Genomic DNA, 14,375 nt, shown 5'->3' on the forward strand with positions numbered 1-14,375 from the left:
GACAGATTGCCCGGAGAGGTCGCGGAGTGTCCCCCACTGGAGATGTCCCAGCCCAGTGTGGACACAGCCCTGCGCCTCGTGCTCCGGGGTTAGAAGGGAGGTGGCACCGCCGTGCTCCCTTCCGACCTGACCCATCCTGTGGGTGAGAGGGACACCGGGGCTCTACGGGAAGAGCTGCGGGAGCTTCCCTGGAAGGGCCGGGACAACGCCAAGAGCCCGCCGCGCACCCCGCCGACAGCCCCGCCGCCGCCACCACCATGGGGTGACGTCACCCGGCCACGCCCCTCCCGGACAGCCACGGGGGCGTAGCCCGTAGAGGGCGTTGTTGGGGCGTGGCCTGATCGAGGGGGCGTGGCCTGGCGGCGGCCGTGGCGCGCGGCGGCGGCAGCGCCATGTCGATGGAGGACCCCTTCTTCGTGGTGAAGGGGTGAGCGCCGCGCTCCGCGGGCTCCGGGCCGCGGGGAGAGGGACGCACAACGGGCCGGGGCCGCGTTCGGGCGCGGAAGGGGCGGGCACGGCCGCCGCACAGCTTGGGAGGCCCGCGGAGGGGGGGGTCGAGCAGCGGGCGGGGGTCTGTGTGGGGGTGAAAATGGCGGCCAGGGCCCCCGTGCTGCTGAGGGGCTGCGCGCGGGCTCCGCGGCCTGTCCGGCGGTGCCGGCCCGGCCAGGGAAGCGCTGCGGAGAGGCAGGTAGGTGCCGGGCCGCGGCCGGGCCTCCCCGGGCTCTGTGAGGGGCCCCCGGCCTTGGCTGCAGGTGCGGCTTGGGGACAGTGAGCAAAGCGGGGCTGGGGACTCGCGGCTGGCCGGCGGGGGGACAATGGGGAAAGTTGGAGAGGAGCAGGGAGCAAGCTGTGGGACAAACAATGGCCATGAGAGGAAGCCTACAGAGAAGAGCCTGAACACAGGGAAATACCAGCTAAAGGTGACCAAAGGAAAATTGTCATTAATAGCATGAAAGGAGCTCTATTGGAGAGGGTCCAGTGGAGGCCACAAAAATGATTTGGGGTCTGGAGCATCTCTCTGGTGAGGAGAGACTACAGGAGCTGGGCCTGTTTAGTCCAGAGAAGACAGAGGGGATCTCATCAGTCCATATAAATAAGGCGTGTCAGGAGGATGGTGCCAGACCCTTTGCAGCAACAGGCCATAAACTAAAACACAAGAAGTTCCACCTCAAGCTGAAGAAAAACTTTACAGTGAGGGTGGCAGAGCACTGGAAAAGATTTCCTAGGGAGGTCATGGAGTTTGCTGGAGAAATTCCAAACCCGTCTGGAGGTATCCCTGTGTCCCCTGCTCTAGCTGACAGTGCCTTGACAGGGCTTTGGACTGGGTGATCCACTGAGGTCCCTTCCAACCCCAGCAATTCTGTGATTCTGTGAAAGCAGCTCCATCACTAAACACTGCCCTCGGGCTACCTTCAGCTTCTTCTGGGCGCTGGTCTTCTGCCCTGTGTCACAGCGAAACAGCCCTGAGGAGCAGCAGAGGGGCTCCTGGTGGGGTGTTTGGCAGAGCCATGCAAGAACAAAAGTGTGGGAAGGGATACTGATGCAGCCAGGGAAAGTGAATCACTTTACCAGGTTGAACTCGTGCTAGGAGGAAAGTGTAGGAGTTGCCATGGGTGGGGAGCAAACGTCCTGTCAAACTTTCCAGAGATGTTCCTGCAGTGTGTGGGGAAGGGCAGGGAGGGAAAAGGAGATGTGCTGCCGCTCCCACAGTTAATTATTACCTGGCAGGTCGGAGGGGCTGCTGGTAGTGTAGCCACCAGAACTGCTACTAGTTTGCTTTCCTGGTATCTGTAGCTCCTCCCATCAGAGGACATACAGCTCTGCTTTACATTCTTGCTACTGGGGACTTCCACAAGCGTGGAAAAACAAAAAAAAAAAAAAAAACGAACGACCAAACAAAACCAAAACTTGTGCTGGCAAGTAGAGGAGGGAGTGAAGTTTTCCAGGTTTTTAGTGCAGGCTGCTGGCTTTAGGGCACTCAGAGTGGCAGACTCGGAGACGTAGGAGGGACACGCATCAGAGTGTTGAGAAACTGCAGCTTAGACAGCAACTGGAGGACTTCAGGCCCTGGTGGAACTTAGAGAGCTGCAGTCCTGGCAGGACAGAACATCAGTTCATCTGCCCTGGGCCTCCCCTGCTTTCCTTCACTGTGGTGAAACATCTGACTGCTGTATGCAAGCTCATGGTGGACACCAGCACAGTCTGATCTCATGTCCCTTCCTAATCCCAGCTCCTTTTGAACCTGGGGGAGCAGTTCACAGCTCAGGACCGCAGAGTTTGTAAATGCAGGTAACCACACTGAGAGTCTGTGACCCAAATTTACAAACCTGCTTGCCCCAAACCACAGCTGTCAGCAATGCCTTCCCCTGCTGTGAATGCAGTCGTCTCCAAAAGAGCTTAGAGCAGCAGAAAAAACTTGTGTTTCCTAAGACAGCATAGTAGGCCTGTTTATTTTTTTTAAATGCTGAATTAAAACATATAAACAGTTCTGCACTCAACAGTTTGCCTGGCTGTAATGTGGGGACGGTTCCTGTAACTCTGTGTGCCTTTGGGGTATCTTATATGGGTAGTTAAGGGCCTTGAGAGGAAAACTGTTGAGAGAGGACGTGGATTGCCAAAGAGCTGCCTTGTTTAGACCCTCTGCCCTGGCTTGCCTGGATGACACTCAGCAGCTTCCCCTGAAGAAATAGGTCCCTTCGTGAATAACTTCATGCTGCAGTGAGATACAGGGCAAATCCTTATTTTACAAAATAAAAACAAAGTTGTTGGAAGGAGAGATGTTTGGGAGGAAGCTGTGGAATCCCTGCTCAGCTGGACACAGATCTGTCCCAGTGTCACTGCTGCAGGGCAGCTGGTGATAATTCTTGGCTTCTCTTCACTTTCCTACTGGCTGCAGGGAGGTGCAGAAAGCTGTGAACACTGCCCAGGGGCTCTTCCAGAGGTGGACAGAGCTCTTGCAAGATCCCTCCATCGCCACAAGAGAAGAAATCGACTGGACCACTAATGAGCTCAGGAACAACTTGCGGAGCATCGAGTGGGATCTGGAAGACCTGGATGAAACCATTAATATCCTTTTGGTGGCCCTTTGGAGGTAGTTGCAGGTCTCAGGTTGTACTAAATAGCCAAGTCCTAGTGTTTGTCACTCTTTGCAAAAATCAGGACTGCTTGGGATTGAATTTTGTGTCCACATTGGCTTTTCTCAAACTTCAAATGAGAAATTAAGTCAAGGATTTTCCTTTTGCCTTTTTTCACCCTTTTTGCAAGGTATATTCTAAGATGCTTTGTTCTATAAAGCCTATTGTGTTGTGTGAATCTGGATTTCTGTGGGGTCAGTTCATTCTCTAGGCTGCCTTCCAGAAATACTCCTTTTCCCTTGTGTTCCTCTGAGTGCTCCTGAAAACTCTGCACAGCACCACAGAACCAAAAAACCACGTGGAAAAGAGAAACCTTGCACGTGTGCACACTGCATGGCACATTCCTGCCATGTTTCCTCTTCCATCCAGCCTGCTGTTCTTTGCTAATCACATTTTGGGAACAAGCACACCACGGTGGCCCCTTGGCACACTCAGGGTTTGTGTGTCCATGTGTGTACCTAGCCCTACTTCTGGGGGCTCCTTGACTCGGTGCCTAGGCATCGTGGAGGCAAACCCGCGGAAATTCAACCTCGATGCCACGGAGCTGGGGATCCGCAAAGCCTTCATCACCAGCACACGGCAGGTGGTCAGGGTAAGGAACCTGCCCTTGGGCTCAGGGCCTGGGGAGGGTGTGGGGGGAATTGGTGGGTAAAAAAGGAAATCTTGGGGCTGTTCTCTGGTGGAATGGAGAGCAGAGAATAAACCTGCTACCTGCTGAGTCTCAGGCTTCCTCATCTTCCCTGTGCGTTCCCTCCTGGAGCTGCCCAGAAGGGTTTGGGGGTGCAGGTGCCCCATGGAATTCCCTCTTTTTATGCTGCTGACCCTTGAAGTCTTCACACTGCTCTGGCAACAGTGAGCTGGGAGCCTGTGGTAACAGGAGGAAGAGTGAAGACCCAGCTGCAATGTGGAGCCTCCCTTCAGAGTTGAGGGAAATCTCAACAGTCCTGACCATTTGTAGCACTGCTTTTCAGCAACAGGGAGACCACTTTGAACACTGACAGATGGTTAAAGCCTGGTGTTATTGACATGGTGACTTCGACTTCCTACCCCTGCAAACTAGTCCAAACAACCACTAGATTTATTTTTAACTTGAGGAAGATTTTTTTTTAGTTTAAGCTTACACTTGGGAAGCAAAAAGGGGATTTAAACAACTTGGTGGTAACAAATAGAGAAGAAACATCTTTCCAAAAGCTTCACTGCCTGGTAACAAGCTGCTAGTTATGAAGTTTTCTGTCTATTAATAGCTACACTGAGTTTCTGCTGCCCCTCACGGCTCTGATGTTCCTGCTCCACAAAATGCACTGGTGTGGCTGGCAGCAAGCCTGTTACCCTACCTGCAGTCCTGTGGTCTGGGTGCAGTTCCTAAGGTTTGCTGCCTAGGAACTGATCCCAAAACCACACTGGCCCCAGGTAGCAGGCATATGCTTACTGCCTTGCCCTCAGTGTGGTCCACTCCCTAATGGGCAGGATCAAGCAAGCCTGCTCTCTGATCCTTTTCTCCTGGCTGAAAAATGCTGGGTAATGGCTTTTGGAGCAGTGTCTCCTACTGGGAAATGAAATTGCTAAGTGGCCCTGTGCAGCTGGCTTCCAGTTTCCATGGGGGAAATTTGTGATGCACTGCAGACAGTGAGAATTAACCAAGTGGGATGTGGTGGAGCTCTTTGGTGATGCGTTGCACATCTCTGAACAGTAAAACACACCTGAATCCTCTGGTGGCATCAGAACTCTGCTGGTGGATCAGCCTCTGCCAGATGACGTTGACTACTTGCTAAATTATGAAAACTAGGTTATGTTACATTGTGCTGGGGAGCCTTCTGTGGTTAGTGGCCTTCTGAAGGAATTTCAGCAAAAATTAATTGGTAGGAGAGAACATTCACACAGTCAGAGAGGATGGCCACAGGACAGGAAATCTACCTTGTACTATGGAATATAAAACCAGTTGCAGGTGGGAATAAAGCACAGGAGATTATAAGCTTCAAGGCCTTGAAAAAAAACTTCCTTACATTCTATCAACAGGAACATTAGTTTATCATACAAATCAACGTGGTTCTGGTTGAAGTGAAGAAAAATGAGTTGTAAATGAGGAATATTTTCAAAATATCCCAATGCTGTTGATTCCAGTATTAGTATAATAATGAAACTTTCTACAGTATGTTTCCAGACTCTTCAAAAGTGTGGGTTTTCAAAGAAAATCTCCCTTCCCTCTTTCCCCCTTGTAGAAGCCCTGCTGGGTATAAACAGCCCTGTAGCACCCTGAATTTGCCTGTCACCTCAAATCCAATGCTCACATGCTCCTTCTTTTGTTGAATGAACAGGACATGAAGGATCAGATGTCAAACTCTTCCATGCAAGCACTGGCTGAAAGAAAAAACAGGCAGGTGAGAATGGGAAATGGGCAATGTATTTCTGCTACAATGTCTGTCCTGTCTGAAGTCCCTCCCCTTACAAACCTTTGGTGTGGGAAGGGGCTCCCACGCTTCAGCCAAGCTGTGTTTGAGCCATGTCCATTTGGCTGCCGTGGGAGAGCTGGTTCTCACAGGCTGCCAGCCTCTCCCAAGCTGCTCTGAGAGCAGTAAGTCAGCATTCACCATCTGTCTCTGTCTTCAGAACTGGTTGTTTACAACTGTCAGCATCGCACCATCCCATGGAAAGGGAAATCTCCCTCCTCCTTCTCGGGGGGAAGCAGCTCAGAATCCATGTCAATGAATGTAATCCTGCACTCTGCTGGATTTAGGAGCCAAGATGGTGCAATATCCTTTCATGCAGCTGCTTCTCGTAATAGCCATGTAAGAAGATGGAAGGAGCTCCAGGAGTCTGGAGTGTTGTCTGCACTTGTAATCTAAGGAATAGAAATGGATGCAACTTGTGCTCCTTCCTGGCTGATGGAGAGGCTGTAAGGAGATACTGGGGCTGACTTCCAGACCCACTCCAGTAAAAGCTGATGTGTGCTTCATGCAGTTAATTGTCTGTACTCCATCAGCCTTACCACACGTGGCAAAAACAACAAACTGAGAAGCACAGAACTCATTCCTAAGCTTGTCACAGGGTTTATTAATGTGCTTGGCAAATACTCCCAGCAACAAAGTCCCTGACACCCTTGCTCAAACAAGTCTGTAGCTTTCCCTGCGATTTGCTGCTTTCCTTTGCATAAGGTTCCTGATAGCTGCAGGAGACCATATGGCCCAGCTCATGCAGTGACATCTGGTCAGGAAGGCTGACTTCCCCTTGCTGCCTTCCTCTCCCTTCCCAGCCCCTCACCTTCATTCCAGACTGCAAGGCTTGTGCTGGGCTTTGTGTCAGGGGCTGGCTAGCAGTGACCTGACCCTCACAGCCCAGGCTGGCAAACAGGACCTTTCTATTGAAGCTGCAAGCAAAGCTAGTGCACTGCATTAAATAAAAAGGAGCTGCTGCTGCCTTGCCACAAACTGGAGGGACCAGGGCTCAGTGTCTTGGGGGCAGAAAAAGCCAGATGTCTGCTGGCTTCCTGCATGGTCAGTCTGTCAGCTTTCCTCACCCCTCCTTGAACCTTATAAGTCAGATGAACCATAGACACCATCTGTTTTTCAGCCTGACAGAGCAGCCTGGTCATTGTCTTGCTGTTCTTCACAAGTACTCATCCTGCCCACAACCAGGAGCTGCAGGATGGTCTCATTACAAGTCAGCCTGGCTTCCACACTGGAGGGCAGAGTCCCTAACCCTTCCCTACCGCTGCAGGGTGCAGTTCCTCACATGCAGATCATGTTCATTCTCCAGCATCTGTAGCTTGGGTTATTCCCCTTTCAGGGACCAGACATATTTGGCTGGAAAGCCACATCTCTGCAGGCTTTGCAGAGCTTATCTGTTCAGGTTGTAGGCAGGTAGCAGGAGTAACTTTGTATGCTGGCAGCTGAAGGGCCTACTGGAGAGATAGGCAGCCTGGATCATAGAACATAAGCATACACCACTGCTCTGGTTATATATTGCATTATTTTACTGTCAGCTCAACTGGTTAAGTACTTTATCTAGACCCTCTTAAGCCCCTGTCATTAGCAGCAGAGTGCTCAGATGGAGCTGTACATCTGTTAACACAGTATACCCAGACACTTCCCAGCTCACATGTCCTAGCACACAGTGCTGCCTCTTGAGCAGGCCTCTGCCAGTCCTTTGTGCTGTGCAGGCCTCCTGCGCACACTGTCAGTTGGCCACCCTCCAGCTCTCCTGCTGCTGGAGAGGTATCTCTGCAATTCCAGGCTGTAGAGACTTCCCAGGCTGGCATTTTGGCTCTGTGTTGGTTTAGTTCATGACAGCACTTTGGCTGAGTAGCAACAGAGCAGGAGGAGAGGGATGCTCTGTGTGTGTGTGTGTGTGTGTGTACACAAGTGTTGCCTTGTCTGCCTTCCCACCTCACCCTGTAGACGGGCTGTGATGAGACACAAGAGTGTTGCTATGAGCTCTCTACATCTGTTCAGGCACTCCTGGGAGAAAGTGGGAGTCAGAGTTGGAGCTCTGGACCTGACAAATACAGCCGTCTGGACCGGGAGCTGCAATTAGCCAATTCACATTTCATCGAGGAACAGCAAGCTCAACAACAGGTAAGGCAGCTGGCATCACAGACTAAATAGCTTTGCTTGCCAAATGGGTGCCAGGGGGGCTGGTCTGGCTCCAGGTGCCTGACAGTCCTTCTCTTTGCTTGTGGCATGTGTCTGTGCATGCATTTCCTGTGCAGCACAGCTTTGGGTAATCTCAGCACAAGGTTTTTAACCCTGGAGGTGTTGGGCTTCTGCTGTGTTTAGGAGGCAGTTGGCACAATTTGGAAGAGGTAGCACACTAAGATTTAATAGTACAAGGATTGCTGAAATCCTTGGAAGAGTAGAAACACTGCAAAAAGAAAAGGGCCCATTTGTCTTATGCAACTTCCCCTGGTTAAAAAAAATGTTTGGTGTTGTTTGTGTGCATCTCACATCAGAACAGGCTGGGAGCAGGAGTACGTGCCTGCTTCCTTTTCCTGCTTTTGTCACCCTGAGATTAGTGAAAAAGGCTGTGGGAGGCCTTGGGAGAACCCCTGGTGAGGCACTTCCCAGCTGCACTTCCCAGCTGACAGGGGAGTTTGCCTGGAGAAGTGCCCAGGCCAGGCACAGCCTGGAGAACTGCAGGGCCTTGACACAGGCAGTGACTTGCAGGTGGCAAACTCTGCTAAAGCTCTTGACCCATGATGCCACCTCGGCTTCCAGATGCGTTTTACCTACTGACTCCAGGGGGATAAATAGCTTCAGAAATAGGTAACTAGGGTTAAGCTAATCCTTAGCGTGACTGTGCCCTGAAAATGACTTAAAGCAGCAGCAGACTTTGGCACATTCAGAGCCAGGCTGGCTATTTTTAGCAGTAGAATCTGCAACAGCCTTCTGCTTGCATTAACCCCGTGTTAGCTGCGGCACATTCCAGGTGGCGTTTCCCAGGCACAGCATCAGCGTGCCTCCCTGGCCTGCTCACCTTGCGAAGGTTTTGATGACCAGCCTTTGGAGCTTTCCAAAGTCACTTTAGCTGTGCATGCAGCATGAATGAGCTGAGGCTGGAATTGCAGGGATGTCTGGAGGCTGTGCCGTGGGGATGCCATGCCATGGAGACTTTCCCCTGCTTGCCTCCTCTCCAGCATTTCTTAGTAATGCAGTCCTCATTCCTGGTGGCTTAGGTCTGAGCCCAGGCCTCACAGCTGATGTTGGCCGAGCAGCAAGTGCCTGTCCACTGGATGGGCTGGCTCCAAGCCAGCTGCAGGCAGCAGATCTGTAATTGCCCTCTTCTCTTCTCTTTGACCCCAGTTGATTGTGGAGCAGCAGGATGAGCAGTTGGAGCTGGTCTCTGGCAGCATCGGGGTGCTGAAGAACATGTCCCAGCGCATTGGTGGGGAGCTGGAAGAGCAGGCAGTGTAAGTATGAGACATGGTGTCAAAAACCTGGCATGGGGTTGGCTGCAACATGGCTGGATGTCCTCACACACCTCTCTCTGCCTCTGGTAGAGCCTGGGGTTCATTCGTCCCTCGGGCAGCCTCTCCCTGCCAGCCTGTGGAAAGCATTTTGTACTGCTTCTGCAAGGATCCAACTGCAACCGCCTTCTTTTAGAAGCCTGCATCTAGGGCAGGCTTAACTGCCACCTTACCTCTCGTCCTCTCACATGCTCCCTTTCAGGCAGCCAGCAGATAAGGGAGGGAGGTGCTGTGCAATGCAGATGCTGGCCACTTCTCCACTCTACAGGGTTTTGTGCTGCCCCTGGACAACTCCTGGAGCCAGGAGCTCTCAGCTGTGCTCTGAAACACACAGCACAGAGCTGCTCTTCATCACTGAAGTTAAAAATAACCCTCACCCACACAAAGGGTTAAAGGGCAGCTCACCAAGTCATTTTGCATCCATCCATTTACATATAAATTAGATTTCTTTCCCAGTCTTGTCCTTTGCAAACAAGTTCCCAGCTGTGCAGGCTAACAGCTATGCTTCCAGAAAGACTTGAAGGGTTCATGCCTAAAACCCCTCCTTGTTTGGCCAGTAGGAGTCTGGAGGGCCATGTCCCTTGTGAAGTGATTTCATCTTTCATCTTTGATAGAGAGGAGGAACTTTAAACCTCCCTCCTGTGTCAAGTTGTGCAGCATGAGAATCCTCTGCTCTCACAGAGGAGATTGGTGTAGTGTGTCTTTTTCTAGATCATCACACAAGCCATCAGTGCTTCCAGGATTAGCTCATAACTACCACAGTGAGGTTTTCCCCACTGAAAGAAGGTTTAACAAGTGCCCTGGCACTTCAAATGAAGGAGTCTGTCCTTTTAAATGCATTAAGCTTTAAAGTCCCACTGGCTGGAGACAATTGGATTAGTACCTTGACTCTGGATGCACACTGGCATTGACAAAGCATGGATTCAGGAAGGCTTTCAGATTCATTACAGTCACTGTGTGGAGGAAGTAAAAAGGGTAACTTCCATGCAGAGCTTGAAAAGCACCTTAAAAGCAACTGCAGATCTCATTCCCACTTGATACATGACTGAAACAAGATTTTAGTTTAAACTGCAAGCCCTGAACAAGAAAAGGGATTTAAAGTCCAAGCTGACAAGTAGATGCTAATCACAGATTATAAATGAGACTTTCCTTTTGTAAGGAGGAAGCCCCTCCCCCACTCCTTACCTTGCAGATGTGTTCAGAGTTCAGCCACAAACACCCAGGAGGATCAGTCTGGCAGGAATCCTGAGTTACTTCCCACCAAAGCAGAGCTGCTGTTTCAGCAGGTTTTTTCCCCTCCCTCGGGTGCTTCCAGGAGAGGAGGCCACATTCATTTTGCCTGCCAAGGTGTGATACTCTGCTCACATCCATGTGTGTGAGCATGGTGCAAAATCCCCAGGGGATGTGCCAGGTGCTGACCAGTGCCCTGCTTCTGTGTCCTCAGGATGCTGGATGACTTCTCCCACGAGTTAGACAGCACTCAGTCGCGCCTTGATAACGTCATGAAGAAGCTCGCCAAAGTGTCTCACATGACGAGTGGTAGGTCCTGGGAAGTGGGATCCAGTCCTGGAAAGGGACAGACAAGCCTTTGGATCTTCAGGCTGGGACACTATGCTCCCACCCACCCAGCCAAAGGGAGGGAGCAGCTCTCAGTTCATGAAAGAAGGGGAAGGTTTCCAAGCCCGGCAGCTGCTCCTGCCCAGACACTGCTCTGCTGCCTGTCCCCTCCCTTTGTTTTATTTATGGATGCCTTTCTATTTATGCTGCTACTGCTGGGAAAATCCCCCTCTAGCTGGTGGGAGGGGAAGCTATGCAGTCTCCTGCTCTGCTGCAGTTTCCCGGGCTGCCTGTGGAACAAAAGCTGTCAAGGTGCCATTAAACACTGGCCACCGTGTGTGGCTTGCCCTGCACCAGAATGCCTGCAGCAATCCCCTTCCCAAATCCCACCTGCCCTGGGGCTGCTGGTGCCTGCAAGCTATTGTCGGTCACATCTCTCTCAGCTGATAGAGGAAAGAGCTGAATTCTGTGCTGAACCCACAGAAAAGTCCTTATAAGGCTGTGCCTGAAGCCGGGGGGCAGCAGGGCGCCTTGGGCAGAGCAAACAGGAAGCCCGGCCTGGCTGCTGGGAAGTCCCGCGCTGCCGGCTGCCTCTGAGCCTGGCACCATGCCCGGCCAGCGCCTCCTCCAGCAGCCCTCTCCCCTGGGTGCTCAGGACCTTGGGAAAGCAGCAGCCTGTCAGGAGGAAAAGCATTCCTGCTCTGCAGGATTAGGTTGTCCAAGGGATTTATGAGGTAGTGGGAATACAGCCCTAGAGAGACCACTTGGAGTGCTGGTGGTGCACTTTGGGTCAGCAGTAGCTCAGCAGCAGCACAAACACGGGTGAACCCTGTGTCTCTGCCCTTTCCTCTGGGAAAACCCGTGGATCTCTGCAGAGTGTTTCTGAGTGTTGTGAAGGAGCTGGAATTTCTGCTGGAATCACCTATTCCAGGGCGAACAGGAGGGCTCTTTCTGGGGTAGCTGCTGTGTCAAGGAGTTGAGGGGGTGCCTGTAGCCCTGTCCCCACTGCTGCACCATCATCTCATGGGGCAGACAGCAGCTCTCAGAGTTGATGTGGTGTGGAGCCAATGAGGTGTAAAGATGTCCAGGGAAACCTGATTCCTGGCCCTGTCCTAAGAGAAGCTGCCACAATCTCTTCCTGGCAGAACTCCTCAGGGCAGCTTTCACCGGATCCCTTCTTGTTCCTCTGGCAAACAGATTGCTCCATGAATGAACAGCAAACACAGCAGCTCTCTGCTTATTTCCTCGCAATTGCTTTTGAGCCAGCTTTTCAAAGCTGTTTGAACTTGGTTGGGAAGAAGCCTCAGAATTCCCACAGCTGTTCCCAAACCCCAGTGTATCCTGGAGGAGAAAGGCTGTGGTGATAAATATTGCAGTGAGGCATTCTCCCAAAGGAACTGTTGTTTTGGCTTTTTGTGGCTTAAACTTGAATTTGGTTCCTAGCAGTACACGAAGAAAAATGCTCCCCCAATTTTCCTTCTCCACTAAAGCAGGAAAACTGATGCTTCCTTTTCTTTCCAGATCGACGGCAGTGGTGTGCAATTGTTGTCCTCTTCGTCATCTTGCTAGTGGTGCTCATCCTGTTTTTTGTCCTGTGATTACAAAAACTGAACTTCCTGGGACGCCCCCTCGCCCTGGCAGCACGGGGAAATGAAACTCTCCCCACTTCCGTCCGCCCACAGAGATCCCCGGCAGGAACACCCGCACCCAGCTCTTACCATCCTCCTCCAAAGACTGTGGCTCGGCTGCGCCGGCATCTCCCCTGGCCCCGGGGAGAGGGGGTGGAGCGCTGGAGCTGCCTCCTCCCCTGCTGCGGTGCAGTCTGGACCTGGGCTCCGGGTCTGGATCCATGGACCTGGAGGGGGACCTGACCCCCGCGCTTCCACCTGGTGCAGGTAGGAGCCGGTGAGAGGTGGACGGTGAGAGGTGGACGCAGAGCAGCGAGCCCTGGGAAGATGGGACGGGGGGAGGAGTTACTGAATTCACTGAGCATTACAAACTGCGTTGCCAGTGCCAGCCTCAAGCATTACTGGGAAGGGTGAAACCCTCCTGCTAAGCCACAGCAAGGGAGGGGAGCCCTGGCCCTGCTCCCCGTTCCCTTCCCTGCCTCCTGTGGGCGGGCTCTGTAGCACCAATTCACTGCCTGGAGAGCACAGTGAGTCCTACCAGAGCTTTCCTGCTCTCTGCCTGGGCAGAGGGCAGAGTGTAGGGTCTTGTGTCCTGCCACCGGCCACCCCGGCCCCATCAGACACCCCAGAGCCTCAAACCTGGGGTGTTGCACACTGAGCACTGGCAATCAGCAGTGAGCCAGAGGGGGAGAGCCTTGAAGCTTTTAAACTTGCCTCCCTCATTATACTCTAAAGCTCATTGACTGATGCTTTCTTTGCCCTTGTATAACTGAGTCACTGGTTCTGTTTAACAGCTGCTTCCCTTTGGCAAGTGAATTGCCAAGTCTAAAATAACTTATTTTTTTTAGAAAAAAAAAAACTTAAAAGATTTTTTTGATGACCATTAGAGCCACGTTCTCTCTGCGGGTGCACAACACACATGATCAGAGGAACAGTGATCAGTGATGTATTTTAAGTGTACATGAACTTGTAAATAGGATGTCTTAATTTTTCCCAACTGCTATTTTTTTGGACACCTCCGTTGTAAGCAACCAAAAGGCAGGGGATTCAAAGCTAGATCATGTTTCCATATTCCTTCCCAGTCCTTTTGTCACCTCTCAGTTGTTTGTCACTCCAGTTGTCTCAGCAGTGTCGGATTCCCTACAGGGAATATGGAGTAGCCAGGTGGGCAATACCAAAAATGTGGTGAAAAAAGCTCACCTGGGCAGTATCACTGCAGAGGAACAGGCAGAGGGACTGTGCTGCAAGCACCAATTGTGGGATAAGGGTGACTCTTGAGGAAAGCAAAAATGGTTTCTTACTCCAGTCTGCTCCCATATTTTAAGTTGCACCATGAAAAGACTCAGCACAGCCTGGCTTATGGATCCCAGATGAGGCTGGGGGAGGAAGTTAATTGGCACTGATGCAAAGACTTCTGCTGAAATTGCAAATCACCCCCAAAAATCATCCCCCCCCGCCTTAGAATCTTGCCACTGGACAGCTTTACCTCCGGAACTGAACACTCCTCCCCCCCCCGGCTTCGTGGCTCCCTCGAAGGTTTGCGTGGCCCCCCTGTCCCTCCCGAAGGCGCTGGATGCATAGCCGGCGGCTCGGTGCCTTCCGCAGCCGGGCGGGGCCGGGGCCGGATGGAGCCTCCCCACCACCCACCCGGCTGCTCGTCAGTAACGCACACGTGGTGCCTCGGCGCCCACCCGCACTCGTGAGTCGAGTGGCTCCTTATCCTTGCAGAGCATCCCTGCAGGGCATACATGGTGTCTGCTTTCCAAGGCTGGCTGTAGTAGTGTCTGTGCCACTCCGTGGGTCTGTATCTCTCCAGGAGCAGGTTCCCAGGAGCACAGGTCTGGGCAGGGAGCAGGGCTCACTGCTGGCTGCTGTTTGCACACCTCTGATCCCCGTGTTACTTCCAGCGTGTTTGTGCATCCTTCGGGAATGACTCCCATGTAAGACCGCTCCTTTGGTAGTCCCGGGGGTGGCCCAGCTGCTGGCATCACCATAAGCCACCCGAGTGTCTCTGGTTCCTTTCCCCATGTACATTTGCTTTTCTGTCGCTGGTGGTGCCCTTCCCTTTAACACTAAATAAAGGTGCAGCAGCATAGA

General features: G+C 52.3%; 1 protein-coding gene and 1 long non-coding RNA gene across 3 annotated transcripts; one reads left to right on the forward strand and one right to left on the reverse strand.

Moving 5' to 3' along the window:
• Window positions 1-316: 316 nt before the first annotated feature.
• On the forward strand, window positions 317-14,375 carry STX6 (syntaxin 6). The gene is made up of 8 exons (XM_038145126.1): window positions 317-427; window positions 2,897-3,066; window positions 3,632-3,726; window positions 5,450-5,512; window positions 7,583-7,705; window positions 8,930-9,036; window positions 10,538-10,632; window positions 12,172-14,375. Exons 1-8 carry the CDS (start codon window positions 393-395, stop codon window positions 12,246-12,248), a joined length of 765 nt encoding a protein of 254 aa, XP_038001054.1. The 5' UTR covers window positions 317-392; the 3' UTR covers window positions 12,249-14,375.
• On the reverse strand, window positions 3,733-10,530 carry LOC119704241. Of its 2 annotated transcripts, XR_005257882.1 has the most exons (4): window positions 10,279-10,530; window positions 8,604-9,019; window positions 5,585-5,973; window positions 3,733-5,492 (listed from the first exon to the last, which is right to left on the reverse strand). It is a non-coding gene; the product is annotated as an uncharacterized LOC119704241 (long non-coding RNA). The 2 variants fall into 2 exon arrangements; XR_005257883.1 differs by lacking the exon at window positions 5,585-5,973.

Source organism: Motacilla alba, chromosome 8 (assembly GCF_015832195.1).
Source record: "Motacilla alba alba isolate MOTALB_02 chromosome 8, Motacilla_alba_V1.0_pri, whole genome shotgun sequence".
In the NCBI taxonomy this organism is placed as follows: domain Eukaryota; kingdom Metazoa; phylum Chordata; class Aves; order Passeriformes; family Motacillidae; genus Motacilla; species Motacilla alba.

Excerpts from the sequence above, each read along its gene's own strand:
- STX6 (XM_038145126.1), top strand. The coding sequence starts at position 393 with ATGTCGATGGAGGACCCCTTCTTCGTGGTGAAGGG. Across the intron at positions 3,067-3,631 it reads AGACCTGGATGAAACCATTA|GCATCGTGGAGGCAAACCCG; the intron begins ATATCCTTTTGG and ends CTCGGTGCCTAG. Across the intron at positions 3,727-5,449 it reads GCACACGGCAGGTGGTCAGG|GACATGAAGGATCAGATGTC; the intron begins GTAAGGAACCTG and ends TTGAATGAACAG.